Here is a 27,958-nt window from a genome sequence, read left to right as displayed (position 1 = left end):
TACTCTACTGTACTTATCAGCACGCAACGACAACCAGCAGGTGACATCTGGTGCGATGCTTGAGCCACTCGAAAACGACGTGACTGGCGAAACCATCTCAGAGCAACGATGCCACTCGTCGTGCTCCTGCATGGAACATGACTCCAGTGACCCAAGCTCTCGGCGATGCTTCTGCGTTGGCGCCGACTTGATTCTGCCCTGTGCATTTCGGCCTCATGGGCGTCGCCACCTCCGCAGCATTCGTGGTCTTCGTGCTTCTCCACATACTTGCCCGCCTGAAAGCACAGACACCCAATGCGCACAGCCGCGCCTCGCAGCTCGACTTTGTCGCTCAGTACTATGACATCCGCTCGAGACTGACCTGTCTTCCCTTCTCCGGCAACCTGACCCTGCACGTAACCTGCCACCACGCTAGTCATCTCGTCACACTTCTTTCAAGGAATCTAACGCTCAGCGAAGTAAGCGTGCGACCGCGTGTGGGCTATGCCACGGAATCGGAGACAGCCGTTCTGGTCAGTTCGCAAGCGCCTTTCACGACCTTCAAGCTGAAGTGGAATCTCAAGCCTTCGGCAGATTACCTCGTGTCCGCAAGCTTTTCCGGAGGGCTTCACCACGGAGATCACCGGAAGTGGCCGCCTGGAATGTACCGTGAAGTTGGTGACTCGTACACGACGGTGACCTCGTACGTCGACCAGCTGCACGATGCCGCTTTCTTCCCGACCGTGCAGAGTGTCATGCTGAAGTCAAGATTCAGCTTGTCCGTGCTTAAGCCGAACGCCAGTGTCGCGGTGCTCTCGAGCTGGGATCTCTTGAAGGACGCCCAAGGACACGACGGCCAGACTTATTCTGTCTTTCAGAAGACACCTCCGTTCTCAGTCCACCAGGTCGCCGTAGCCGTCACCACACTGCCCAAGGCGACCGACGGCTTCACTACGCTTCACGCTCACGCGGCAAACATGCCACGGCTTCAGCACCTGCTCGAATTCTGCACTAACGTCGTCGAAATGGCGGCGGAGGCCACCGGAATATCTTTTCCAAACAAGGGACTGGACGTTTTGGCTCTCCATAGGTTTCCTCGCCCGTGCCACTCTACCTGGAAACTCGTCGTCGTTAGAGCCGGCACGTTCAAGGCGAATGCCGCCGGAGGACTGCACACGAACCTTGGCCGGCCATACCTGCGCTTGACCATAGAACTACTGAGCACATGGTTCGGGAACATGGTCACCGTAGGAACGTGGCTGGACAGGGGCCTTGCCGTCCTTTACGCCATCAAAGTTCTTAAGCTTGCCAAACCTCAGTGGCTCCTGGATGACATACTTCACCTGTATCGATTCGTCGCGCTGTCCAGCGTCGACCTCGGTCCGACGCATGAGAAAGTGTTGTACGACTACGAGCTTCCGATCACTGCTGTCTCTCTCCTGGCCATGTTTCGTTTCGCTGTCGGCCAGGACAGCTTCAAAGCGGCCACCACCAATTTCCTCAAGAAGACAGGGCGTGACGATGTTGTAGAGCAAGACTTCTGGGACAGCCTGAAGGCTTCAAGTTCAACGGAAGATATAGCTAATTACACGCTAGTGTGGACAGCGCTCGGGTTACCCGCTCCTGAAAGTCGTCCGAGAAGACGCCGAGACAGTTCACGTCGTGCAGGAGCCGTTCTTCTGTTTGAGCTGTCACGATTCGAGGAGTCGCGCAGGCACGCAGGATCAGCAACAGTCACCACCAGCAACAATATGGCCAATACCTATTACGCTTTCCTACGCTAGCGAACCACAGAAGATAGACGTGACGGCCGTCGTGTGGATGGTTTCTCCTGAGGTAACGTTGAAGGCTCCTAATGCTCACTTCGACGACTGGGTGCTGCTGAATGTGGGCAACGAGGGCCTCTACCGTGTCGACTACGAGGACTCCAACTGGAGTCACCTCATTCGTCAGCTGCAGAACGACAGCTCAGTCATACCTGTGGCGAATAGAGCACAGATTATCGATAACCTCTTTCATCTGGCTTTGGCTGGCTATAGGCAAGTATAGGCCTTATTAGCCCGCTCTCCAATATGAACACCGCGTAAAGATTTGAGATTTGGTTTATTTTACCACAAGAGTACATTTGCACACAACAGAACCCACGAAACACAAAACCTCTAAAAAACGTCTCGAAACTGCTATAGACGTCTTAGTCTACGAGAAGACCTAAAATAGACACTTTTTAAATAAAACATTTGCGCCGCAAATGTGCTTGCGTACTGTTTATTAGCATTTTCAACAGCTACGGCATAGCCAGAGTCTATTTTGCCAAACAAGTTCATAACGTCTACTTCGAGACATTTTTTAGACATTTTGTCTGAAAGTACGCGTGCACAACGACTACCTCAATGATTCTTGGAATGTTTTGTCGAGAAGGGCCAATATCCCAAAACGGCATGTCAAAAGAGCGGTGACCGTCGCTTTTACTCAAAAACAAACAGGCAACGAAACCCCCAAAATAATTGGTTTCACACTGCGACGTGATATATACCTGTAGATGTATTACTATCAACAGATAACGGTGCCTCTAACAGCATGCTCGCACAGCAGCGACTGACAACAGGAGCAAAACGCAGGCACGCACGCAGCGCACCGTGCAATCAGCTTCGGCGGCACTAGTGTTGAAACATGTGTTGAAACGTGTCCTTCGTGATCGCCCACCGGCGACTGCGTCGTTTTGCGCTGGCAGCAGCTCGGCGGTCATCGTTTTGCGTTTTGTGTAGCGTTGCCAGCTTTCTGTACGGTTCACTGGCTGTTATCTGGTATCAAGTAACAGTGCGCATGCCGTTTGCCGCATATTTTCCATCAGTGTTTCAAGAAAACAAGCTCTACCCTTGTGTTTCGTCGACGATTCGTTACAACAATGGCCGGATCTGCTCGCCACCTTCGTTGCATCTAGGAAGCAGCTATTGGCCAACGTACTTCTTTCGGTAAGTGAAATTAGGTGCGCCTGACTTTTCGTCACTTACTGCTGGAACTTTTTAGCCGTCTTGTAATTAAGACGTTAAATATGACAGTTCTTTGCTGGTGGCTTGAATCTTAGGTCGAACGCGCAACTATATCTGGAGGACGCGCCGGTGTGCGACTCGTAATAGCCAACACTGGCTCGCCCTATTTTGGTTATCTTGTTCTTCTGCGGGTTACAGCTCGTGTGTCCGGTGTGTGCGTGACGAGCGAGCACTTGACTTGCTTACAACCATGTCGGCCTGTCGCGTGACAAACTACAACGCTTCTACCATAGGGCTGCGGTCGCTTTGAGAGTGCAGTTTGAGTTATTGTCGTTTGTAAATACCTGACGGCATTTTATCACATCTGTAATTTGGAAATCTGTCTTTAAATGATTTGATGCTCTGTTATAAGTTGTAAATTATACCTTAGCTTACTCGCTTTTTCTTGTATGCAGCTTTGTTCACTGCTGTTTGTACAAGACATTGGGCCTGAGACACCGTGCGCCACGTCTAGTGTGGAAGACCAATACAGTTCTTTGACAGGGGCCTGGAGTGCATTGATGCTGAACTTGAATTTATGTTGCTGCAGCGGCAATCAACTTCACCTTGTGCGGTCCACCTTCCTTCTCGTATTTTGTGCCACATTCGGTTGCGCTTTATTTCATTAATAAAGGCGCTTTTACGCAGATCATGGGATAATTTATTGCTTCCATAAGCATAATTATTTTGTGCGCCATACACTAAACGTCATTTGTGAAGTACATGTTCATCCTCTGCGTGTTGTCAGATTTATTATTTGTTCAATAGTAAACTGATGTGCTCTATATGAAAATTGGATATATGTGGTGGCTGAAGTAGTTTTCCCAGCACATGGCACTGACACATGGCACGTCGAAAATTTATAAATGCCACAGTGAGGGCATGGCTGGATGAACAGGTATGTTAGTGATGTTGCTTGATTGGTCACCTGCACGACGACTGACATAGGAAATGGGAAAAAAAAAACAGGGAGCTCTTTCAGACCCTGTATTATCTAAATTCATATGATAGCCGTAAGGCTGCCGACCATACATGCATGCTGAAAAGACAGTTATAATAGCTTGTTTTTTATTTCAAAAGCCATTACAGCAAAATTACGAAAACGCCTAAAAAACATCTTAGCTTGATCTTGTCAAGACGTTTCTTCAGACAACTTTTAGCGTCACATTAGCACGGCTATCCGACGGTCGGATAGCCGTCTACGGCTACCGAATGTATCGACCAAGACATCTGTTCATCATTTCAGCTATCCGTTCAAGACGTTTTTTTTTTTTTTGACGTGAAATAGCTTCTTTTGTGTTTCATGGGAATGAACTATTTATGGAGAGGATAGCAGGGGAAAAGCTGCATATATGCAGCTTGACTAGCCCCGCCACCCCTTGGCACAAAGGCAGCAACAGGCGGTGCATACAGAGTCGTACGCAATAAAAAAAACCATAACATAAAAACACTCAAAATGTCATAGTTATATCAAAAAAGAAAAACATTCAATGACGCCGTATTTAAAATTCATTTTTTACATTACACGTAAACTGTCATCTGGTACTTTAAATTTGTTGATACATTGGGTAGGCAGCTGTGGCAGCTGGGATTCATAGTTTGTACGCGACCGTGGAGTGTGCCACTGAACACGGCCTTCTTGAACGTGCAGAGGGACTTAGAGATAAGTATCTAAATCATCTTAAATGTGTTTGTACGGAGTTATTATGCAATACAGCTTCGATTTTTGTTTTGACTTTTCTTCTATGTAAGAAACATGCACTCATTTGGTTGAGCGAAAAAAAATATTCAGGGTGGGGGACAATGTCAGTTGGCACGAGTGCATGAGTGCGCTCTCTGTTGTATTTAGGCCGTCGTCAGAGCCATCGTTTATACCGTCTCAATTCAAGAAAAACAAGATCAAGAAATAACTGTCTTGGCCAGGAATATTTCTCAGGGGGGGGGGGCACTTGCTGAAAGCCTTGACTATTTGAGAAAAACGCCTATTTTCATTATTTATTTTGGTAAAACACCATGGATCATAAAAATTTCGGGGGGGGGGGGGGGCTCCCTCGCTACGGGCCTGGCTGTTCGAACTGAGAGCATATCAATATGCCGAGTGATATAGACTGAGTGATTTAAAATGATATAGACTAGGCATAGTGGAGAAGGGGCTGGTGTTAGCATTTTTAGAAGCCCAGGATAAACACATCGAAGAGTACGAAGCTGTGTATACGGGAGTTCTCACATCCCTGAAAGTCCCACTAAAGGGTAATGGATTTTGAAAAACCAACAGGTGTATGTTTTGTTCGAGACAATGATAGCGTCTCACCTCACATGGTGCGGTTATTTCACAATATCGAACCTTTTTCAATGTATCCGAGCCTAGTGCTTCTGTAATGTCCGCTTTATTCGACGCATGTTCCTGCACGCAGTGCGGTTTTCTCGGCGCTCCTTGCCGACTCGAGGCACTGCGACAGGCTGCGTTATTAGAGAGTTTTAAAGTAGGGTTCATAAGGTTTGAGTTGCTTGGTTACACCGCTATTTTTGAAATACAGGGTGTTTCAAGAAATGTGTCCAACCTTCTCAAAAAATCAGGAAAATGCGATATTTGCTCAGGGTTTTCAGAATTGCTTTTTCTGTAGCGGCATGAATCTTAAGGTAGTTAAGGACATCATTTAGAACAGTAATTAAGAAAGTTACATTAATTAACTTTTTAATTAGTGGAGTTAGGTGATTGTGTCAAATGGGAGAATTGAAGTTCTTCATGTGAGGAACCCATCCGAGCTTTGAGATTTCGAAAAAGCGTCCTCTACACTCTAAGAAAAAAGAGAGTCAAAAGAGGGTCATGGAACCGTGACTCTCTTCGGTGTCCACCTGACCCCTTTTGGAAGGTACGGGCAGAGAAAAAGAGTTCGCATTTGGAAGGAGTCACTGGACCCTCCTGAAGCGCGTTTCGATTGGCTTCGGTATCGGAAGAGCCGCCGTATACGCCATACATATCGCGCGCTTGCCCTTTGGCGCCGTTGTGGCGCCTTGCTCGGCGACGCACACGGGGTTGGCGCCGGGGTGGCGCGCCGCTTTCCTCTCGTCTCAGTCATGCCTCAGTCTCCTGGTCTATTGGAATGCGTTGCGTGGTTGTGTTGGTTGCGCGTCTTCGGTGGTGTTGACGCCGGCTCCGTGCACGAAGTGACGCTTGGAGGGCGGAAAATTCATGGAGCTGCGGACACCGACAACGGGCGCCAGTTAACGGTGAGTGTACTGCTTTCGTAGGTACTAATTATACAGCTTAAGCTGGGCGTCCGCAGCAGCCTTGCTGAAGTTATTCCGCCAGTCCCTTTCCAACAGCAGCCTGCGTCCCGCGGGGCTGTTGCGGATGCCCAACCTAAAGCTGTCAGTTAACGAGTTACCACCGTTATGCGCGTTGCTGTACAAGCTCCCATAAAGTGAGCGATGCAAACAATTATCGAGGGTCATTTCTTGCTGATCGCACGTTGTCGTCTGCACTCTGAAGGTGCAAGATGTCGTTTTGAGATGCACTTTAGTCTACTTCATAATAACAGTTCCATCGACCTTGAGTGTGCAGCGTGCTTCCGCGCGTGGGAACCGTGAAAAAAAAAAAAGCCTGTGGTACATAACGCTCAGGACGGCACTATATAAATGGTTTTTGTTGGCTTAAAGACGGTAGTTTGAGGTGCAGACTATAGTACGGTGGCTTCCAGAACGTACGCGGTAGTCATTCAAGTTGGACACGCCTCGCCGGTAAAGTGAAAAAGCTCTAGACATTCGACGGCGCGCGGTTGTTGCGGCCGCGGGCGTGCACTCTTTTCCCTCGTTTCTGTTTGCTGTTTCCGTGGTTTGCATACACTGCAATGACGTTGGGCGCTATAACAGAATCGAGTGAGTGTACGTGATTGTGGGAGTTATGTGCGCTAATTCTAGCATATGACATGTCTGATCTCGACGTAGACGGCGTACGCACGCGCTGGGTGGTCGTTCGGGCCCTAGTACTCGCATCTGTTTATCTGAGTATTTAAGGATGGGTTCTGTTTGTAAAACATGCGGTCGAATAACCGCTCACGGCATGCCCCTGGCTGCCGGAGGGATGTGCTTTGTCTGTTTTGTTGTTAGCCTTTATTATGTCTGTGTGACCACTTATTGTGTAGGTTTTGCAAACCTTTACTGCAATTTCATTTTCTCATCACAATATCACGTTCTGCTTTTCAGATACCGTTTTTCATGGTGCTCACGCTGGACAGGAGCGACAACCTAGCAGCCACAAGTCTGATGCCTGGAGCCGTCACACTTTTTGATTTATTCTTAATAACAAGGAATAATTATGGAAACATGATGGCGATTTATGCTGTTCATTTAGCACCATATGACACTGTGCATATCACAGTCACCCATTTTTAGTTGGCTATACTCATAGAAGCATGTAAAGGAGGAATACCCCAACTTCTTATTGGAAATCACAGACCATCCTATCGCGCTTTCTATATAACTTTGCTGGAAAATATGTATTGTTTCTACGAGTTTATTAAAATAATGCTAAATCTGAACTATTATTTTTTTACAGTCGCTGGGCAGAACGGCAAGTCTTATTGGACTTGCTTAAAATGAATACTCCACTATTTTCAAACAGTAGTTTCGCGCAAATAGAGCAAGGTAAATGAGTAGCTTAAACATACTTGTGGAGTCGCTTGATGCTTCGGTGTGGGTCCCTTGACCCCCGTAGGAGCGTTACCGGCAAGAGGTCTGACTCCCTATAAGTGGTAACGTGATCTCCGATGAGTCGTCTTTCCACTCTTCCTAGAGGGTCAGGGGACTCTCCTAGAGCGAGCCGACCCCTGACCCACCAAGAGATGTCACCGTGGACTATTAAAGAGAGTCCTATACGTGGCATAGTCGAACTCTCCCGAAAAGAGTCACGCATACTCTTCTTTTTTTCTTAGAGTGTAGTAATTGTTGTGGCGTAATGAAATTCAACGAAATGCAACGGCTTTCAACAGCGAAAGCTATCGAATTCGCTTGAATTTCATTACTTTGTAATTATTACTAGAGGCCGCTTTTCCGAAATCTCAGTGTTGGGATGGGTTTCTGGCACGAAGAACTTCAATTCTCTAATTTGACACAGTCACCTAACTTCACTAATTAAAAAGTTAATTCATTTAACTTTCTTAATTACTGTCTCAAGTCATGTCTCTAACCATCTTAAGATGCCTAGCGCTACAGAAAAAGTCATTCACTCATTTTGGACGTCTCAGAAGAATTGCAGTTGCGTTCTTCCATGTTTCTGTTTAGGTTTTGCCATTGAATTTGGTTGAATTTCATTACTTCGTAATTATTACTAGGTGCCACTTTTTCGAAATCTTAAAGTTGGGTTGGGTTTCTGGCATGAAGAACTTTAATTCACCCATTTGACACAACCTCCTAACTCCACTAATTAAAATGTTATTAATTTAACTTTTTTAATTACAGTCCCAAATAATTTCTTCAACCATCTTAAAATCTCTGCCACTACAGAAAACCAATTCTGAAGGCAGCATTCAGATATCGCATTTGCCTGATTTTTTAGAAGGTTGGACACATTTCTTGAAACACCCTGTATAACTTGCGTACCCAAGAGGTTAGCGTATGACGCATGCGCAGTGGCGACAAACGCCAAGAAGCAATAGGCGGTTTTAGAATGGAGTGCCCAAAGTTTCGCGTTAGCGTTGTCTCCACTGCGCATGCGTCATACGCTAACGCGAAACTTTGGGTACCCTATTCTAAAACAGCCTATTGCGTTCATTGATACTTTACTTCGCTGAATGCTGCCGTTGGCCCCGCCGCAATGTTTACTGTACTCGACATAGAGAGTTTGCAATGTTCTGTCCGTCATTATACCACAGTTTAATGTGGATGCACCCACTTTGATGATTGGTGGTACATCTCCATCATCCGACGACTGACGTCCCTGCTAAATGATTAAACAACCCTTGTGGCAGCTGTAGTAGTTAACGGTGAAAGCGTAATCAGAGAACTAGGTGTTATAGCCAAAGAGCGTCGCATATTGGACGCAGAACTTGTCGCATCCCGCGCATGTTAAAATGTGATAGAACACCACAGACCGGAGAGGGAAACGCAAAGCGCGTCGTGCCGCCCGGTAGCCCGCCGCGATTTTTCTCGGGCTAGCGCGGGGAACGCGGTGTTACAGCCAGGTGAGGCAGGCGCGTCGCGGAGCTTTGGTGAGGCCGACCTTTTACGACGCTATAGGGAGCCTACATGACCGTACGACGTTTGCGCTAAAATCGCCACCTCGCGGTGTGTTAAGGCATGAAAAATTGAACTTCTATTGAAAACGCGCTGAGTGGGACGGACGTGTAACGCGTTTCAGGTGCTATTCGCGGAGGCGACAGTAATGACGAATTACTTTAGTTTACCGCTCCCAGAGAGCACACCACCTCGACGACCGGGAAGTGGTAGATAAAAAGGCGCGTTTGTAGAGCCTCTAGAGTCGTGACCTGAGTGGTTATCGAGGGTGGAACCCTTGACAGTGCTCAAGGAATTTTAAAATTGATGTCTGTCCAGTAGGACGGACACCATTTTTTGTTATTTATTCTATTTGCTTGTGATGTAATTCATGTCTGGAAACAGGCAATAAAGCAAAAAAAAAAAACCGTGGCGCAGTGGATAGCGTGCCCGGCATGTGTTCTTGCGGACCGAGCGGTCGTGGGCTCGACGCCCGTTGACGGAACTTTTTTTCTTTGCCATCTGATCGTGTAAATTTTTACGACGTCACTTCCGTGACGAAAATACGTCACTGAAGTCTTGGTGGACCCCGGCATAAAACACTTTCGTGTTAAAAAAATTTGGCAGATTTCACGTACCGTGGGAATCGATGTAATGCGAAGCATGCGACGGGAAGGTGACTGCATGGGGCCAGGCGGCAGCCAAGGGGGGGGGGGGTTGGGGGATTCAAACCCCCCCGAAATTTTTCAGTTTTGCTTGCGTATATATACACGCGCACATACAAGGCACGCACGAACATACATAAAGTATGGTTGAACCCCTCCCCCCGAAAAAAATTTCTGGCTACGCCCCTGCATGGGGCATAATTTTTTTTACATTGAGCGAAACTTTACCAAATCACGCTAAAGATAGGCGCAAATGGTATACGCACACACATATGAAGAGTCGCACATGTGTTATATAACCAGTTGTTTACAGTTGCGTAACGATGCCAGCAGCAGCACAGGTATTACAACGCCGGACGCGGTTAGCCTATATGTAGTTCTTATACTTGTCCGTTATAACGAAGAACGCACACACGTTTCACGAACCCGTGTGCATGTGTGGAAGGGGCTCTTGACAGTTCACACGTAAATGGCGGAGATCACAATGTCTTTGTTATTGTGCTTGTTGTGCACAACGCAGACCTCGCCGATTCCGCTGCTTGTCTGAGTGTGTCCGTTCTCTGGCGGCCGGCGCAGTGGGATGCGGCCTACGTTGAAGTTGCGCATCGCCTTGTTCTTACATGTGCCCACACTGCCGCACCAGCAATGCAGGCGCTTGCTGTGGACGACACATTGGAATCCCGTGATAGCGGTGGGCTCGTCGCTCCAGGTTTCAGAAAGTGCTGACACGCCAATTTCTGTGAGCAGGCGTCTTTTTCGAGGCCGTGCACGTGCGTGTGCACAGACTGTACGTTGAGAGCGGCGAGCGTGGGGTGATTGTTGTGGTCGTGTCACCGAATGAAGGTGGTAGCATGGTCGAAGACAATGTCTAGAGACCTGTTTGCTAGCCGGGTCATGTCGACAGATTGTTTCGATAGAGCCGGCGACATGTCGGAACCTAAAGTCACCTTTTGCATTGGTTAGGTCGAGGCTGGTAGCTCTGGAAAGTGCTCGTCATACACTGATCAATCCCATGCTATGAGAATTTTGGTGTATTACAAGTTATGGAGACGACCAAGAGAGCGCCCAGAGGCAGTTAGCTAGCTAGCTAGCTAGATAGATAGATAGATAGATAGATAGATAGATAGATAGTAGATAGATAGATATAGATAGATAGATAGATATAGATAGATAGATAGATAGATAGATAGATAGATAGATATAGATAGAGATAGATAGATAGATAGATAGATAGATAGATAGATAGATAGATAGATAGATATAGATAGATAGATAGATAGATAGATAGATAGATAGATAGATAGATAGATAGATATAGATAGATAGATAGATGATAGATAGATAGATAGAACCCCGCGTGTGCGTAAGTGTATGGCCACGCTTAAAGGGACGCTAAAGGCAATAACAATTTATGTCAGAGTGAAAGCTCAATGTATGACAACGTCTAAAACGGCAATATTATCAACAGCAGTGTCCTACTTACCGAGAAATTAAGCTAAATGTACCACACGATGAGCGCCACGAGCGACACATTTTCAAAATGATCCCGATGACGTATGAGAGTCTGCCTACAATTAATCACTAGTAATAAAACTAGCAGCAATAAAATAAGAACCTTCCGTGCATCAAGAGATGTAATAAAATGCTGTTTGTTTGTTTCTGTTTGATTCATGGAAAAAAGAACCTCCTTGGCGTTGCCATGGGGAACGGCGCACGTGGTTAGGTGCCGTTTTCGCCGAACTGTGCTTCGCCCGGCGCCCTGCTTCGCTCACGCGGTCGCGTCTCAGTTGTAGTTTCGGTACCGCGTACTGCCGCGTGTGTTTTGCGCGCTCGTGAAAGTCGCTCTGACAGAAAGTTCGACAAAATGCCGCATTCATGTGATGTTGCCGGATGCCTGAATGGTGCACGCCGCCAGTGCACGCCGCCGCGTAGTAAAGGCGGGCAATGTTGGGCACGGCAGCAGTGACGTGTGAAAGACTGATTTCGGGCGGGTGATTTGAAGTGCGCTAACGCGATGCGGACCACTAAAAACGTGATTTTATTTCAAAATAAGCACTTCCTCGGCGTAAAAGTAGCACTACGAGGTTTCTGGACCGCTATTTCAACAATCAACGTCGACTTAATATTTGCCTTTAGTGTCCCTTTAATATTGCAAAGCGCGCGGTCTCGGAGCATGTTGGTTGCCCACTATATTGTTTAATAATAATATCAGGAGTTTAACGTCCCAAAACCACGATATAATTATGAGAGACGCCGTAGTGGAGGGCTCCGGAAATTTCGAACCTACATGGGGTTCTTTAACGTGCACCTAAATATAAGCACACGGGCCTCAAAACATTTTCGCCTCCATCGAAAATGCAGCCGCCGCGGCCGGGATTCGATCCCGCGACCTTCGGGCCAGCAGCCGAGCGCCATGACCATCGTGGCGGGGCCGCTAAATTGTTTGACAACCGCTCTAAGTTGGCAGCGCGTGCGGCTTTGATGGTTGACGTGTGTACACATTAGAAACAACAAAAGTGCACTTCGCCTAAGCGCCTTTCGTTGTCATATAAAGCCTAACCCTTGCCTATAGACCACTATTGCTGCAACTCGACGCCGGTTAATCAATCAGGGCTTTTCGGCCAACCGTGACACCGCGTTGCCTGCAGTTGTGAAATGTCCTTCACGTGAAGTGTTCAAGTTCTCGACACTCCGTGTGGTTACGCAAGATGACCACAGTCAGCTTTTAATAATAGAACTTACATGTGCGACGAAGCTGAAGAGTTTTTACAAGATGGCCTATGTATTCTTCTGTGTTTGTTTTTAAACCACAGAGATACGATACCCATCACGTGAGGCTTTCGATAAAGATGCATCCTCCGTACGCAGGGCCAGTCTACTTACAGCTAAGAGCTTGGGTCTTCATAAAAATTGTAACACGGTGCAGAACAGTTTCTTGAAGTTTCGAGAACATTTTAAGGTTGCTATAAATTTTATTCTTGTAACATTGATAACATTGCATTGCGGAAATATAATTTGTTTTCACGTATTTGTGTTTCCGTAATAACTTCTGCAACCGCCTTAGCTTGGTTCTTGTGTGCATGTTCGCGAGTGCTGTAGTTGCAACCAAAGAGGGTCGTAATCGGGCTAACATCTCCGCGAATTTCATTAAAGTTTGTTATTTCTCTCTACTACCACCATGAAGATTTCTGAACTCATCAGAAATATCATTGGTATTTGTGTGTTAATGTTGCGTATGTGTATTTGAAATTGGAAACTGTTTTTCATTGCATCATTTCTTGTAGCCATTAACATTATTTGGGGCCCGTATACGAAGTGAGAGTAGAAGCCGGCGTAGTTTACAGGTGCCTCCTTGAATACATATAATAAAAAAATGAAGGCAGCTTATTCGCACTTGTGGGTGCCAAGCCTGAAGGATGTACGGAGCTGGAGGGCCTTCTTGGTTTCTCTTTATTTTTCTCTTTCTTTCTTCCTCTGTCATCTCCCTCTTTTTTCTATGTCTTTTTGTGTCTGTTTGTTTCTATTTCTTTATTTCTCTTTTGATATATTTCTTTCTCTTTCTCGCTCTTACTATCTTTCTTTCTCTCTCTCTCTTTATGTCTTTCTTACCTTTCTTTCTCGCTGTTTCTCTCCTTCTGTGCTATGATGTACTCTCTCCCCTCCTCCTTTTCCTCCTCCTCCCTTCCCTTTCCCACCCCCTTGCTATACTATTATCTACAGAAGGCCTGGATAGCCGAGTGGTTACGACGCTCGCCTTCGGTTCGCGGGTACGCAGGCTCAAATCCCGCTTCGCCAATAGAATTTCTCTCTCTCTATCTTTTTTTATTGCGATAGCAATTATATGGACAGTCTCGGCTGGTTTTGCCGTCGCAGTCGCCGCCGTCATGCACCGTATATGTATAAGTATGTGTATATATGTAAAGTCCCAAAGAAATATAATTCAGAGAAATGCTTCCGAAGCGCGGAATCGAACCAGTGACATCTCGCTCCGCAGCGCGTGGCGCTAACCGCTACGCCACAAAACGCAGATCGTCCAGGAAGCTAACGGCGAGCGTTATTACACACCTTTTACCACTGGCAGTACTCCGAGACAGCAGGCGCTTAGGCCTATAATCGTTTCTTCATTACCAGCGAGATGGCGCGAGGAGCGCAACGGGCGCATTTAAAAGTCGTCCGCAGCTCGCTCGCTTCTTCTAATAGTTCTCTCTCTCTTTCTTTCTTTCTCTCTGTGCTCGTTCTCTCGCCCACCAGAGTTATCGCATATCACGCCGGATAAATCGGCGCACGTGTTCTGGGAGCGAAGCAGAAGTTGAAGAAGGCGAAGAGGAAGAAGAGAGCGCGTGCCGGTCCATGAAGATGGTAGTTTTCTGTCTACGGTTAACGGCGCAACGCCAAGCTTAAGAGTTCCGCTGTAGAAAACGAGCAATGTTGATTCACTCATACGCAGCGAAGCAAAGTTCAAAACTGTGCTTTACGATGAGAGAAAGCCGTGGATAAAGGCGCTTCTGGTTCTAATTGTTTCGAGAGGCACGAGGTTGCGTTCATTCTTCACGCACGCCAGAGTCCTTTAGACACCGTTGTGGAGGCCGTCTGCTCTATGGTGTCACACGTGGAGACGACTATCGTGTCTAGCTCCTCATATGCGAATAGGCTTATTAACTGTGCTCCATTCCCTATTGGTCAAGCCCGTAATGTCGGGACAATCCAAGATCCGCAAGGTTACCCCATGTCTACGTAAACATTTTCGCAACAAAAGTTTGCACGTGCGAACATGCCGCCGGGAAAGATTATATATATAAAAACACGTTTGTGAGCCGCCTGGTGCTATTGTAACGATCCACGAATATACACAAGAATACTGTTTGTTAGTAGACGTTGTTAGTAGCGCCATTACGTTGTCTGTTTCCCTTTACCGTGTTCATCGTTTTTTGGGCTTAATGTTTCACTGCTCATGGATAGCCAACTATAGCCCAACAGTCTGTTCTGCTAAAGTGCACAAGAATCATTAAGCAAGGTGCTGCGCAAAACAAACATGGACGAGAACAGTCCCTTATCTCCCATCTACTTAACCACCGGATTCTCGGCCAATTCCCCGTAGTGGGCAAGCACCACGACATAGGAAAGAAGCTTGTGGACACTGTTGATGTAGAGGATTCGGAGGTCAATTGTGGCTATTTGTTTTGTCTTAGTCCTGGATGATGCCAGTCCTGCCGCATCGTTCTAGTTCTTCGGACTCGGCCACCGGGGTCTCTGCACGGCCAGGCAGCTGTTACCCGATCCTGAGGCGGTTCTTCGGCCAATCATGCCACCACGGCATCCGGCGTTCATCGCGGTCGTCGTCCACGCCTCCAAGGCCTGACCGGCAAAAGGCGCCCTCACGTTCGTCACTGACGCTGACCTCTGACTGCCTACCCTCAGACGAAGAACAAACTGAACTTTCAAAGTTGTGCACCGATTGTCGGGATTCCAATTTTGACGAAAACAAGGAATGTTCCAAGGTTTCGACTTCCAAGAGCGCCAACCTGGTTTCCTCACACTGCGCTGTCCGAAGGAATGAGTGCGCTGGCGTACTTTCGAGTGCCGCCGTGGTATCCGCGCCGTTTACGTACGCATCGATGGCCGATAACATCAGCGCTTCTCACAGCTATGCGGGCTTCGCAAGCTTACCTAACCAAGTTTATCGCCGGGTGATCAGGAAGGGCTTCGAGTTCACCCTCATGGTAGTTGGTGAATCCGGGCTTGGTAAGTCGACGCTCGTCAACTCCATGTTCATGGCTAACATCTACGGAAGCGAATACCCTGGGCCGTCTCATCGCGTCAAGAAAACGACGTGCGTCGAAGCTACGCGAGTTAGGCTAAGGGAAGGCAGCGTCGACCTCACACTGACCGTTGTGGACACGCCAGGCTTCGGCGATGCCGTAGACACAACCTGTCCTGGCAGCCAATATCCGACTACATAGAAAGCTATGAACGCGCAGTACTTCACCGCTGAATCCAGAGTTCGTCGAGAGGCTTTCCGCGATAACCGAGTCCACTGCTGCCTGTACTTTATCCCGCCAGTGGTACATGGGCTCAGACCCCTGGATATCGAATTCATGAAAAGATTGCATGATAAAGTGAACCTCGTCCCAGTGATCGCCAAAGCGGACACTATGACAGCGGAGGAGTGCAGGAGGTTCAAGCGTATGATCTTGAGAGAGATTAGATGGAATAAGATTAGCCTTTACGAATTTCCGAATGCTGAAGATGAGGAAGAAAGAAAGCTGCAAAGTTCGCTCAAAGAACGTGTTCCATTCGCTGTAATCGGCAGCGATACGACGATGGAAGCGAACGGTCGAAAATTCAAGGGTCGCAGTTACCCTTGGGGAGTTGTAGACATCGAAAACTCTGATATTTGCGACTATAATGCGTTGCGGGATATGCTTATTAGGACCAACACTCAAGACCTGAAGCAAGTCACGAACGACGTTCACTACGAAAACTATCGCCGACAAAAGCTGGCTATTCTCAAACGGCCGGAAGAACCAGATCGTGCTAGTCTCAACAATAACCTCCTGTCGCGTATCAAACACGAGCTGAAAGAAAACGAAGCTAGCCTGCTGCGAACGAGAAAAGTAATGGAACAAGGATTCAAGATAAAGATTCAAGAGAAACACAAACTCTCAAAGAGATGGAAGTGGGCGCCTTGAGAAAGCATGAACAGATGATGAAGGACCTCGAGCAGAAGAAGATGAAACTGAAAGAGAAGCGCAGAAACTTTGAAGACGACAAGACCAAGTTTGAAGCAGTCTACGAGGACAAGGAAAACATCTTTCGCAAAAACATAACCTTGCGCGATTCTGAAGAACATACGGAATGGAAAGATGATGGCAACTGATGGAAGGAACGAGAGCACCTCATAATAGCCACACTGCAGCTTCTCTGCTTGGAAACGCTGATGTGCAGGAAGGGAGTTTTCCTCCTGCGTTTGCATCGTGCTCTACTTTTGATAGACTGCCACAGTTCCACACCTCGTTCCTGTAATGGCTGTCGAAGCTGACTATTGGAGATGTCTTCCTTTGCTTATAAATTATTTTCCTCAAACAGCCTGTGCTTTCTTGCATGGCAATTGCGTGGAAATGTGTACATCCCATCTGTGTTTCCCGGCAAATTATGATCCGTACCCGGACGATGTGTTTCGATTGGATGACCATCTGAAAAGGTGGTAGGAATTGGGAATGCATTTTTCTTTCATCTGTGCTCACAGTCTGTCTCAGGAGTTTGAGAAGATATCCTTGTTTAATGGTACGTGCTGCGATGGACGGCCATTTTTGTGTATAATACGTGCAACACCGGTATTCACGTACAGGCTGGGTTAACGCTGTTCCCTCTCATGTTCTCTAAACGACTCGTCTGTGCAAACAGATGTTCTCTCTCAGAGAAACCCAAGCAATGGTATGGCTCAACAAATTATAATATACTTAACGAGATCGTGTATATGAAGCTGTTCAGTCAAGATCCCACTTCGGTGAGCTTGTGGTTTCTCCTAGTCTCATTCGGAAGAAAATAGGTCATACTACACCATAAGTGATGCGTTCACACTTCTCCTAAACTGATACCTGACGAAAGCCAGCAAAAGAACGGGACACGAGAAAAGGCAGGCGTTCTTTTGCTGGCTTTCGTCAAGTATCATGAACCAACTGGCCCAGATCTCAACTCTTCTGCTCCTAAACTGAGAGCGACTCTTCCACGCTCTCTGATTGAGCTAAACCATATTGCATTCGGTCCACGTATTCGAGACGGAACGAAAGCTTCTGACAGCACTGGCGCTTATCTAATGCAATCGTCAAGCTATTTTTGAAACAATTATTTCGCTGGTTAGTCATGTTACGCCAGCGGGATGTGAAGCTATAGTACTGAACCCTGGACAATGCATCGCAGCAAGCGTATACTTACTGGTAAAGAAAAGAAAAAAAAAAGAACGAGCCGAATCGAGTGCGACCCACGCAGCCTGGGTGTACACACGTAGATTTGGAACCCGGTCGACACGTTTTTGCACGGACTTGGCAGTAATGAAGTTGCACTAAATTACTTATTGCAGAAATCAGTGACATCGCGAATTACTTTTAGTGGGCTGCTAATTTGGCAACAAGCGAGTGATGGCAAGGAAATTACTCAATACTTTCCCAATTACTCTGGTCTAATACTGGCACGTCCACTTCCCTTATGGCATAAAATATTGACCAAAAAAGAATAGTAAAGTAAAAAAATAGTACAAGTTAATCTGAGTGCCAAACCTCAAGCGTGGAAAGTTCAGCAAATATCTCTGAGCTTTCAATGTATATGTGCTGTAACTAAAGCGTATATGAGCTAGTGCACGAAATGACGAGCTTTTGTTAAAGTAATTTCAAAGCAGTTTGTTTACTTTTAAAAGGTATTAGTAATGTGATGCGATGTCACTACTTTTGGCCAGTTGCAGTCTGTAATGCAGCTTAATTACATTTATAAATTATAAGAGTAATTGCAATGTGATCTAATTACGTTTCATGACTAATTTTGGCATCTCTGGTTTTGCATATGTAGCTTATAACTGCCCTCCGCAGTAAAACCAATGTAAAAAAGGAAATTCCAGCTAGTTCCACGCATGTGAACAGCGGAGCTGGCAAGCAAGCGCCACCGCATTGAGAACGCGGATTGAGTTCCATCTTTCTTCATCCTCTTCTTTATTTCGTGTTTCTTTCTTTCTTTATATCTTTCTTCTTCTTTCTTGTTTCTTCCATCTTTCTTTCCTTGTCTCTTTCTACCTTGCCCTCTCTCATCCTTTTCCTCTTCCTGACCCTCGCATCACTCCTCACTCTCGCTTCTCTTTCCGTACTCACGGATTGAAACAGGGCAATTTAGGGCTAAGGAATGCACATACTTTTGTTTCCACCGCCTTCTTTTCGGGTCATATCGGCGTAATTTCTATTTGAACGCGTACATCCGAGCCAACGTTACCTTTAGAGACCACATTTGTCGCGACGTGACATGGTTATCTCGAGCGATTGCGAATACCAGTCGTTATACTGAAAAAATTTGATGTCGAGTTTGAATCCGCGAGTACTGTACATGGTTATGATATGTGGTTTACCCTCTCACCTCCTCTCCATTCAGCCTCAGTTCCCTTTCCCACCCCCTTGCTAAACTATACTATACAAGGCTATGTCGTGCTTTACTCCCTCCCCTCATCCTTTCATCTCTCCTCACCCTCATTTCCCTTTCCCGCGCCTTGCTATACGGTACTATGGCATGGCTATACTATGCTAGCACCTGCTTGGCCCTACCCGCTTTATGTGGCGCATACCCACCGAGTTTTCTGCCTACGACGGACGCGCGAAAAGTTTCTCCTAAAGTCCCTAGATTTTTCACTAAGTAAAAAAAAATGTAGGGACTTTAGCTCGGCCGGCTGGTTCATGTTTTTCTTCGTCCTTGTTTTGGATTTTCGCTGGTATTTCTTGCATCTGTCTAAGACACCGGCCTTACTCCGAGCTTAAACAGCGCTGCTGTTAAAACCGGTAGCTTGAAACCTGTGCGCAGTCGAGAGTTCATGGACACCACCCACGTCGCAGGTAGCAGCATCCTACTACAGACTGTATATTAAAGACATTTTTCACCGTGTTCTGATTATGTCAGGTCGCGGAGGCCCTCACGCTCCACGATAACGTTTTCCTTTTCTTTTTTCCTTTTTTTTTTGTACGTTCAGTGAGAAACATGGCGCCGCCTGCAGCAGACAAAGTCGGCCAAAAGTCGTGGTTGCGAATTTAATTTCGCGCAGCGCACTGAAATTCATTCATCTTTGCTAAGTTCTTTAGCAACGTGCTGTGGAGATGTAGAAAGGAAATATCTAGACCAACCTTGAAGCGCGCTACCATGGCGCCGTTTTATATACGTTGTCCTGACTGCCCTGCGATGTGTTTGTTTACTATACAACGTACGCCGCGTGTAGGCACGCGTGCGCTCATCAGCCTCGAGTGGGGAAGCTCCATTTTATTAACATGCTCCATGGCGGCCGCTGAACTCGGTCGCAATCTTCTAAAGAGCACGACGACACCACGCAAGTATATCAGCGCACGGCTATACCGTCGTACGAAAATGACCACCGTCTTTCATATATTCCGGCGATACTTTTCAAGGAATTTTACTCCAGGTGCGCACGTGCATGAACTTTGTGCCTGCAGAGTTGGTCGAAATTTTTTTGAGTCTCGACCTTTCAATGCGTAAAGTTTGTAAGGTCGCACTTGATGTCAAGATAGCCCGAAAAGGTCTTTCTGGTGTTCATAGAACAATTTATTGCGCAACACAGGTTGGGTTAGGCCGAAGTTTCTGGAGATAAATAGGTAGCCCCCACAGCTGTACACGTAAAGTTCGCTTTCCCATGGCAAAGGCCGATCAAAGCCACGTATGTCATGTCGGAACTGCCTCAGGTAAAATATATATACCTGGTCTAGGCTTGCATATTTACTATACTCGGGTACAAGTAAAAAAAAAAGCGGCTTTTCGCCGTCAAAGGACCCCCTCTAGCCAATGGCGTCGCCGTGTCATCGTGACGTCGTGCCAGAATGATGATGATTATGATTATGATGATGATGATGATGATGAAAACTTTATTTGCGTCCATAAAGACGCAGGGGAGACCCCGTGCCAGAATGGCTGTCGAGGATAGAACCTCTGGCAGCACTGAAGCAATTTTAAGTTGAAAACAACAGTCCAAATGGGACTGATGACGTCTTTTGATAATTTCCGTAGCATGTATTTGTATTGTGTACGTGACGTGATTGTTCTGTAGATTGCCTAAGACAGGCAATAATTTAAAAAAAATCACCGTTTCGCCGTAACGGCGAAGCAATGAATGCGATAGCAATAAATTGGAATGTAACGCGAAGAACGGAAAGCAGCTCGAAATTGTCAGCGCGTCGCTCGAGCCCAAAGGACGCACGAAAAGAACGCACACAGGACGAGCGCGAACTATCATGCGTCACAGCTCGACACTGGAAGCGCACTGCTCAAACATAAAGCAGGACGCGCGAAACGAACGAACAGGTACACCAGGGGCGTAGCCAAGGGGGGGGGGGGTCCAGCCCCCCCCCCGAAATTTTTTCAATTTTGCTTGCGTATATATGCACGCACACATACAAACGCACGCACGAACATATATAAAGTATGATTGAACACCCCCCCCCCCCCGAAAAAAATTTCTGGCTACGCCCCTGAGGTACACACAGGACGAGCGCGAACTAACTTTCCCAGTTGTTGCTTATTTCTGCTTGAACAGCGCGCTCCTTTCGCAAACGCGGCCGCTGCAGCGAGCGAAGCGACCTTCGTACGCTCTGTGACTTCAGCGCGGACATCGCGGGGAAAGCAGAAGACATACAACCCCCGCTCCCCCCCCCCCACCAGCCGCCCCCTTCTTTCCTCGAGATAAGCACACGAAGGCGACCACGCCCTGTAGGTCGAAGAGCAACGGCGTTCGCAGGAACGGGGCGACGACCTTTAAAGCGCGCCACGCGTGCACATCGCGCCATCTATGTGGTAACTAAGAAAGCATGCTGATGTAAGTGGTGTGTAAGATGTAAGTGGTGTGAAAGACGGTGCTGATGGTGGCCTAACCGTCTAACGCCGCGCGCTGGAAAGCGGGAGGTCGCCCGCTCGATTCCGCGCGTCGAAAAGTTTTTCTGAATTATTTTTCTTTGGTATATATATATATATATATATATATATATATATATATATATATATTCGGTGCATGACGACGGCGACGGCAAAAATCAGCCGAGACTGTCCATATAATTGCTATCGCAATAAAAAGTGTCGATAACAGAGCGCTCGGCACCTATCGTCGCGGACCAAAGAGATCGGGGGTTCGAATCTCAGCCGAATCATCGAAACTTTTTTCTGCAAGTTTATTTTTTCCATCTGGTCGTGCGCATTTTACCGACGTCACTTCCGCGTCAGAAATGACGTTAGTGAAGTCTTGGTGGACCCCAGCATAGAACAATTTCGAGTTAAAATAAGAAAACATTCGTTTAACAGCCCAAGGTGGCGGTGCCCATGCGCCTTACGTAAAATCGTCTATACTCCCACTGGACGTGACAAAGCAGTGTCACTCAGAACTGCGGTGGGAGGCGTTGGTAATTCTAAGAATACAGATCCCTCGTACTTGCGCACGTCAGCAGCATATAGCTTTTGTCCGACTTCCCACGCATTTATTCTAAGAAACCATACCGCGCGTGGCTTACATAGATTAAGCATAAATCGTATTATATCCATTGCTCTTGAAAGTTTTGCATTTTCCACGTGGTGCCTAAAAAAATAATGCAAGCTGTGTATCGCACAAACAGCTTCGTCGCCTCATTCTCACGTGAAAAAAGAAAAAGAAACAACTTGGCGCAACTCAATCAGCTGCGCAGCGTTTTGAAAAAGCTCGCTGCATTACCTGCGCACTCGAAGAGAGTAAAGGGAAGCTTGACAAGCGAGTGCCCAATCGCCTTATCAGCGGAGCCAGGGCGGCGTTCCGCTCAAAAAATTAGGTGCAGAGCAACAAAATCGAAGCAAAAAAAAGAAAGAAAGGCCCAGCATGTCATCGCCACGTCAACAAGGTGATGGAAATCTGCGAGGCGATACATAAGGTGAACCGTAATACAGCCACTTGCATCAGGGTACACTGGATTCAAGGCCATGCTGCGAACCCTCACAATATTGCTGCTGACCAACAGGCACACTGCCCTCCTAATACAGACCTCCCATCTATTCCCCTTCCACCTCAACCCCTAAATACACTCCGTGCCCGTAAAAATGTTCTCCGGCAGGATACACGCGCTGTTATCCCACCGTGTGTCTGCTCTGTCCCCCTTCACCTTACTAGGGCGGAGGAAGTCGTGCTTAGGAGACTTCGGGCAGGGGTGGCCCTTACACCAGCTGTTATCTCAACATGGAACTGGTCGCATTTACCAGTTGGTGCTACATGCCCGTACTGTTCTGTTCCGGTGATGCAAGCAGATGCATACCACTTTATATGGACATGAGGATTACAGTCGGAAACGCTCCCGTCATCTCCTCCATGCTGGTCTTCGCTACAGTGACACAAACAGTTATGACCGATGGATACATGACAACACATTCCACAAGACACTTCTTCACTTCATACACAACACCGGCCTAACGGCGCACATTTACCACAAATCTACACAACAAATATTATGCCTTAAGGGCAAGTCTATGTCGCAAATTTAAAAAATCCGGCAGATCCCACGCACGGCGGAAATCGATGTAATGCGAAGCAGCTAGCAAAGAGCTGCATAGATCGCCTTGTTCGACTTTGAGCCAAATGAATCATTCAGGCCATGGCATCTAGTTCACCATATATCGCGTGTTTGCCATGCACGCATGCATCCACAATCTGGTATATGTCATACTAATGAGACGTATATTCTGGTATGTACAATTTGTCGTTATGCTCATCACGCACTCGTGTCATGCCATACTAGTTTTGGTATATATCCAGTTAACAAAACGGCCGGAAGCACAACCATGACAGTGTCATGTAAATCATACCGTACATAACATGCATAACATGATTCGCATGTTAGGACCTGCCATTTATGTTCGTCATACAGTCACATCGCGCAATGCCAATTTTGGTGTATATCAAACGAGCGAAATGGTCACGAGGTGCACCATGAGTATGGCATGTAAATCATACCATACATGACATGCATATCATGGTTTTCATATTACCACCTGTCACTTATATCAGTCATACAGTCGCGTTGCGCAATACAAATCTTGGTGTATATCAGTCTAGCGAAACGGCCGCGGTCGGACAATGAGTGTGGCATGTAAATCATGCCGTAAATGATATGCATATAACGATTTTCAAGATCCCACCTGGCATTTATGCTTGTCATACACTTGCGTCGCGCAATACCAATTTTGGTGTATATCAAGCTAGGGAAACGGCCGCGAATGCACCATGAGCAAATCATGTCGTACATGACTTGTATGTCATTATTTTCATGTTACCACCTCTCGTTTACGTTCGTAATGCAGTCGCGTCGCGCAATACCAATTTTGGTGTATATCAAGCTAGCGAAACGGCCGCGAATGCACCATGAGCGTGGTATGTAAATCATGGCATACATGACATGCATGTCGTGGTTTTCATGTCACCAACTATTATTCATGTTCTTCATACAGTAACATCGCGCAGTACCAATTTTGGAGCATATCAACCTAGCGAAACGGCCGCGAGCGCACCATGAGCAGTTCGTGTCGTACATGACTTGCATGTCATGATTTTCATGTTACCACCTCTAATTTACGTTCGTCGTAAGCCGCGTCACGCAGTACTAATTTTGGTGTATATAAAGCAAGCGAAACGGCCGCGAATGCACCATGAGCATCGCATGTAAAGCATGACATACTTGACATGCATGTCATGGTTTTCATGTTACCACCTGTTATTGATGTTCTTCATACAGTCACATCGCGCAATACCAATTTTGGTCTATATCAATCTAGCGAAACGGCCGCGAGCGCACCATGAGTAAATCATGTCGTACATGACTTGCATGTCATGATTTTCATGTTACCACCTCTCATTGACGTTCGTCATACAGTCGCGTCGCGCAATACCAATTTTGGTGCATATCGAGCAAGAGAAACGGCCGCGAATTCACCATGAGCGTGGCATGTATATCATGACATACATGACATGCATGTCATGGTTTTCATGTTACCACCTGTTATTCATGTTCTTCATACAGTCACATCGCGCAATACCAATTTTGGTGTATATCAATCTAGCGAAACGGCCGCGAGTGCGCCATGAGCGTGGCATGTAAATCATCTCGTACATGACATGCATGTCATAATTTTCATGTTAACACGTGTCAGTTATGTTCGTCATACAGAAATGTCTCGTCATACCAGTTCTCGTATATATCCATTCATTTAAACGGCCGTGAGCGGCTCGAGATCATGTCACGTAAATCATCCTGCACATGACATGCGTGTCATGAACTGCACGTTAGGACCTGTCGTTAAGTTCGTCATGAACTCTTGTCACACCATACCAATTTTGGTATATATGAAATTAACAGAACGACCGCAAGAGCCCCAAGGCCGTGGAATGTATATCATGCTGCTCATGTCATGCATATCATGATTTTCATGTTATGACCTGTCATTTATGTTCGTAATACGGTCACGTTATCCCACACCAATTTTAGTATGCATCCGAATAATGAAACGGCCAGGAGAGCTCAAAGTCGTAGGCGGCTAGATAGATAGATAGATAGATAGATAGATAGATAGATAGATAGATAGATAGATAGATAGATAGATAGATAGATAGATAGATAGATAGATAGATAGATAGATAGATAGATAGATAGATAGATAGATAGATAGATAGATAGATAGATAGATAGATAGATAGATAGATAGATAGATACGCTCAAAGTCGCAGAAGTTCGCTAAGAAATGCTTCGCATTAAAAAAAAAATCACAGCATATCCACGGAGTGAATGATGATGAGTGGGCGAAGCTGCGGAGGTTCATCGGTAAACCGTGAATCTTCCGTGAATTCTGCCCAGTACATCATCACCGACGTGAGATCGGGCGCGTTTATACTAAAGGTTCGATGAGTTATGACGACTTGCAGCGCACTTTAATTTTACATGTACGCTGTGAATTTTCACTGTTTAGAAAACCATTGCTTAGAAAAACATCTGGCGTCTTTCGTTAAGCAGCTGGCGTCTTTTCGTTTTGCTTTAGAAACATCTAGCGTTCTTTCGTTTTGCTTTTACAAAACATCTGGCGTCTTTTGTTGGTTTATTTCATCAATCAACGGTGTTTTGAACAAAATTTTTATTGTTTAATCACGCACAGGAGAAATCTCACCAGGCACTACCTTGGAGGTAAAGAATGGCTGCTAATGGGAATGAGAGACAGAAGAAGTCGGCTTTTAGCTAACGCTGCGAATTTTTTATTGTTCAACAACGCACAGGAAAAATCTCCCACCGGCACCACCTTGCAGGTCAAAGCGTAAGACTGGTTACATACTACGCTACGAGGAACGAACGGATGCCGCTATAAGGAGCTTCGCCCCTAAAAAGAGTGCGTCGATATACGGTCACACGAAGCTGTGGCAGCCTTGTGTGACCTAATCTGCCAATACGCTCACTCAGAAGTGACGTGTTGGGTTGATACCGCAAGAAAACAAAGCGTGAAGAATGACTTGAAGGAGAGTTAGCTTGCCAAGGCTGGCTGCGTAACGTTATGCTCTCCCCTGTAAGTTTGTTTCTTCCTCTATAGCTCCGCTTTTTACTGCAGGCCCGACTGTTTAGATGCGAAGTATCTTAAGGCGGAGCTCAATCCGGTGGTGGTGGTGGTGGTGGTGTGCGGCGTGACCACCCTTACTGCGCATGCGCATACCCTCTCCACACACCTCCTCTCCACTCACCCTCTCCCCTTCCCCTCTCCCCTTCCCCTTTCCACTCTTCCTCTGAAACGCGGGCTAGACATTCCGAAATTCTCTCCTGCGCAACGCCGCGATGAGCTCGTGCGCATGCGCGTCCCCTCCCCTTCTCTCTCCTCTCCTACGCTGCCCCCTCTCGCCCGCCTGTCGACCGCGTTCCCCGCTCGCCCTGTGAGAATTAACGGCCAGGCTAGATGGAAGATACGACGCGCGTAGCGTCCCTCTTCGCGTTCCACGACGCGAGGTCGGTAGCATGCCCAAGAACGCCAACGGAACGCGATAGTGCAAGTGATCCGGCTTCGCATCGCCTCATGGTCCCCTTTAGCGGGAGATGGTGTAATTTTTTTGTTCGCATGTGTACCGTAATAATATCTGGGGTTTAGCGTCCCAAAACCACGATATGATTATGAGAGACGCCGTAATGGAGGGCGTTAAAGAACCTGGGGTTCTTTAACGTGCGCCTAAATCTAAGTACACGGGCCTCACACATTTTCACCTCCATCGAAAATGCAGCCGCCGCGGCCGGGTTCCTGTTCTGTGAGCCGACTTAGGCCCCGTAACGAAGGGCGCCGCCAGAGCATATGTTCACAGTTACTGACCTCCCCGCAGTCTGGGCAGGTAGACTCGAAAGGCTCCGAAGAGACGATGCTGAGGAAAGATAGACTAGGATAAGACCTAGTCTGTAGCATTCTAAACGTGATGGCCTGAGGTCTAGAAAACTTGCTGTGCGGAGGAGGAAAAGACCGCCTGCTCAATTGGTAGTGTTTAGTGACTTCATTGAAAGTAAGTAAAGCGTCCCTAAACATCTCACAGTCAACCTGCGGACCTACGTACAGCCCAGCGCGGAGGATGGAGAAGAAATTGTTTTTTGGAACTTGTGGCGCACCCATGACTTGTAGCGCTGCCACGTGTGGCATTGTTGATCGTGATGGCATCCTGCACACGATGCGCGTGTTCACTTGAAATGTCTGAAAAAAAATATCGCAGGTGGTTTAGGGGCCCTTTAAAAAAAGAATAAATATAGCACCCGAATTAATTTTACGTAGACCCATCTAACACACCTGTGCTGGATGATCATTATGTATTCTCCACAAAACGCAGTAGAACGACAAGCCATAACCGAATATCCTCAGTTTAACAAATAAACGCGATAAAGTGCACGATTTCAATGACAGAGCCCCTGCTATCCTCATGCTTGTGGTTTGGTGCATCTCCAGTTACCTTGAAGCGGGTGTTCATTTTATAAATGGAAATGGCGGTTTCCTTTAGCCCTGTCCCTTTTTCAGGCCGGTTCACCTATTGTCGGAATAAAAATGCAGTGGACGGCATAATATCTTGCGCACTATACATAGTCGGAACTAAAGATAGACGATTGTTTCACTAAAGAAAGAAGTGATTTGAAAGTATTTTTTTATAGATAAATATGACGGCGGTTCTCTGTAGAACCTTACACGCAGCTATTTGTACGTACAAAATCTATATCAGTGTGGCCTCGACTTTAGGCTCGCACGAATTCAGAAGTTATTATTTGTAAATTTTTAAAAGTTAGTTCATTGTGACAAGTCGCAAACATTCCT

The 27,958-nt window shown here is 46.7% G+C and overlaps 1 protein-coding gene and 1 pseudogene across 1 annotated transcript; both read left to right on the top strand.

The window, feature by feature from the left end:
• Positions 1-215: 215 nt before the first annotated feature.
• LOC119386279 (uncharacterized) lies at positions 216-1,763 on the top strand. The gene has a single exon (XM_037653606.1). The coding sequence runs from the start codon at positions 216-218 to the stop codon at positions 1,761-1,763; it is 1,548 nt and encodes a 515-aa protein (XP_037509534.1).
• A 13,321-nt stretch (positions 1,764-15,084) lies between these two features.
• Positions 15,085-16,763, top strand: LOC119386278 (septin-7-like; annotated as a pseudogene).
• The last annotated feature ends 11,195 nt before the right edge of the window (positions 16,764-27,958 follow it).

Source organism: Rhipicephalus sanguineus, chromosome 3, assembly GCF_013339695.2.
Source record: "Rhipicephalus sanguineus isolate Rsan-2018 chromosome 3, BIME_Rsan_1.4, whole genome shotgun sequence".
In the NCBI taxonomy this organism is placed as follows: Eukaryota; Metazoa; Arthropoda; class Arachnida; order Ixodida; family Ixodidae; genus Rhipicephalus; species Rhipicephalus sanguineus.
This window is presented reverse-complemented; position numbering and strand designations above follow the sequence as displayed.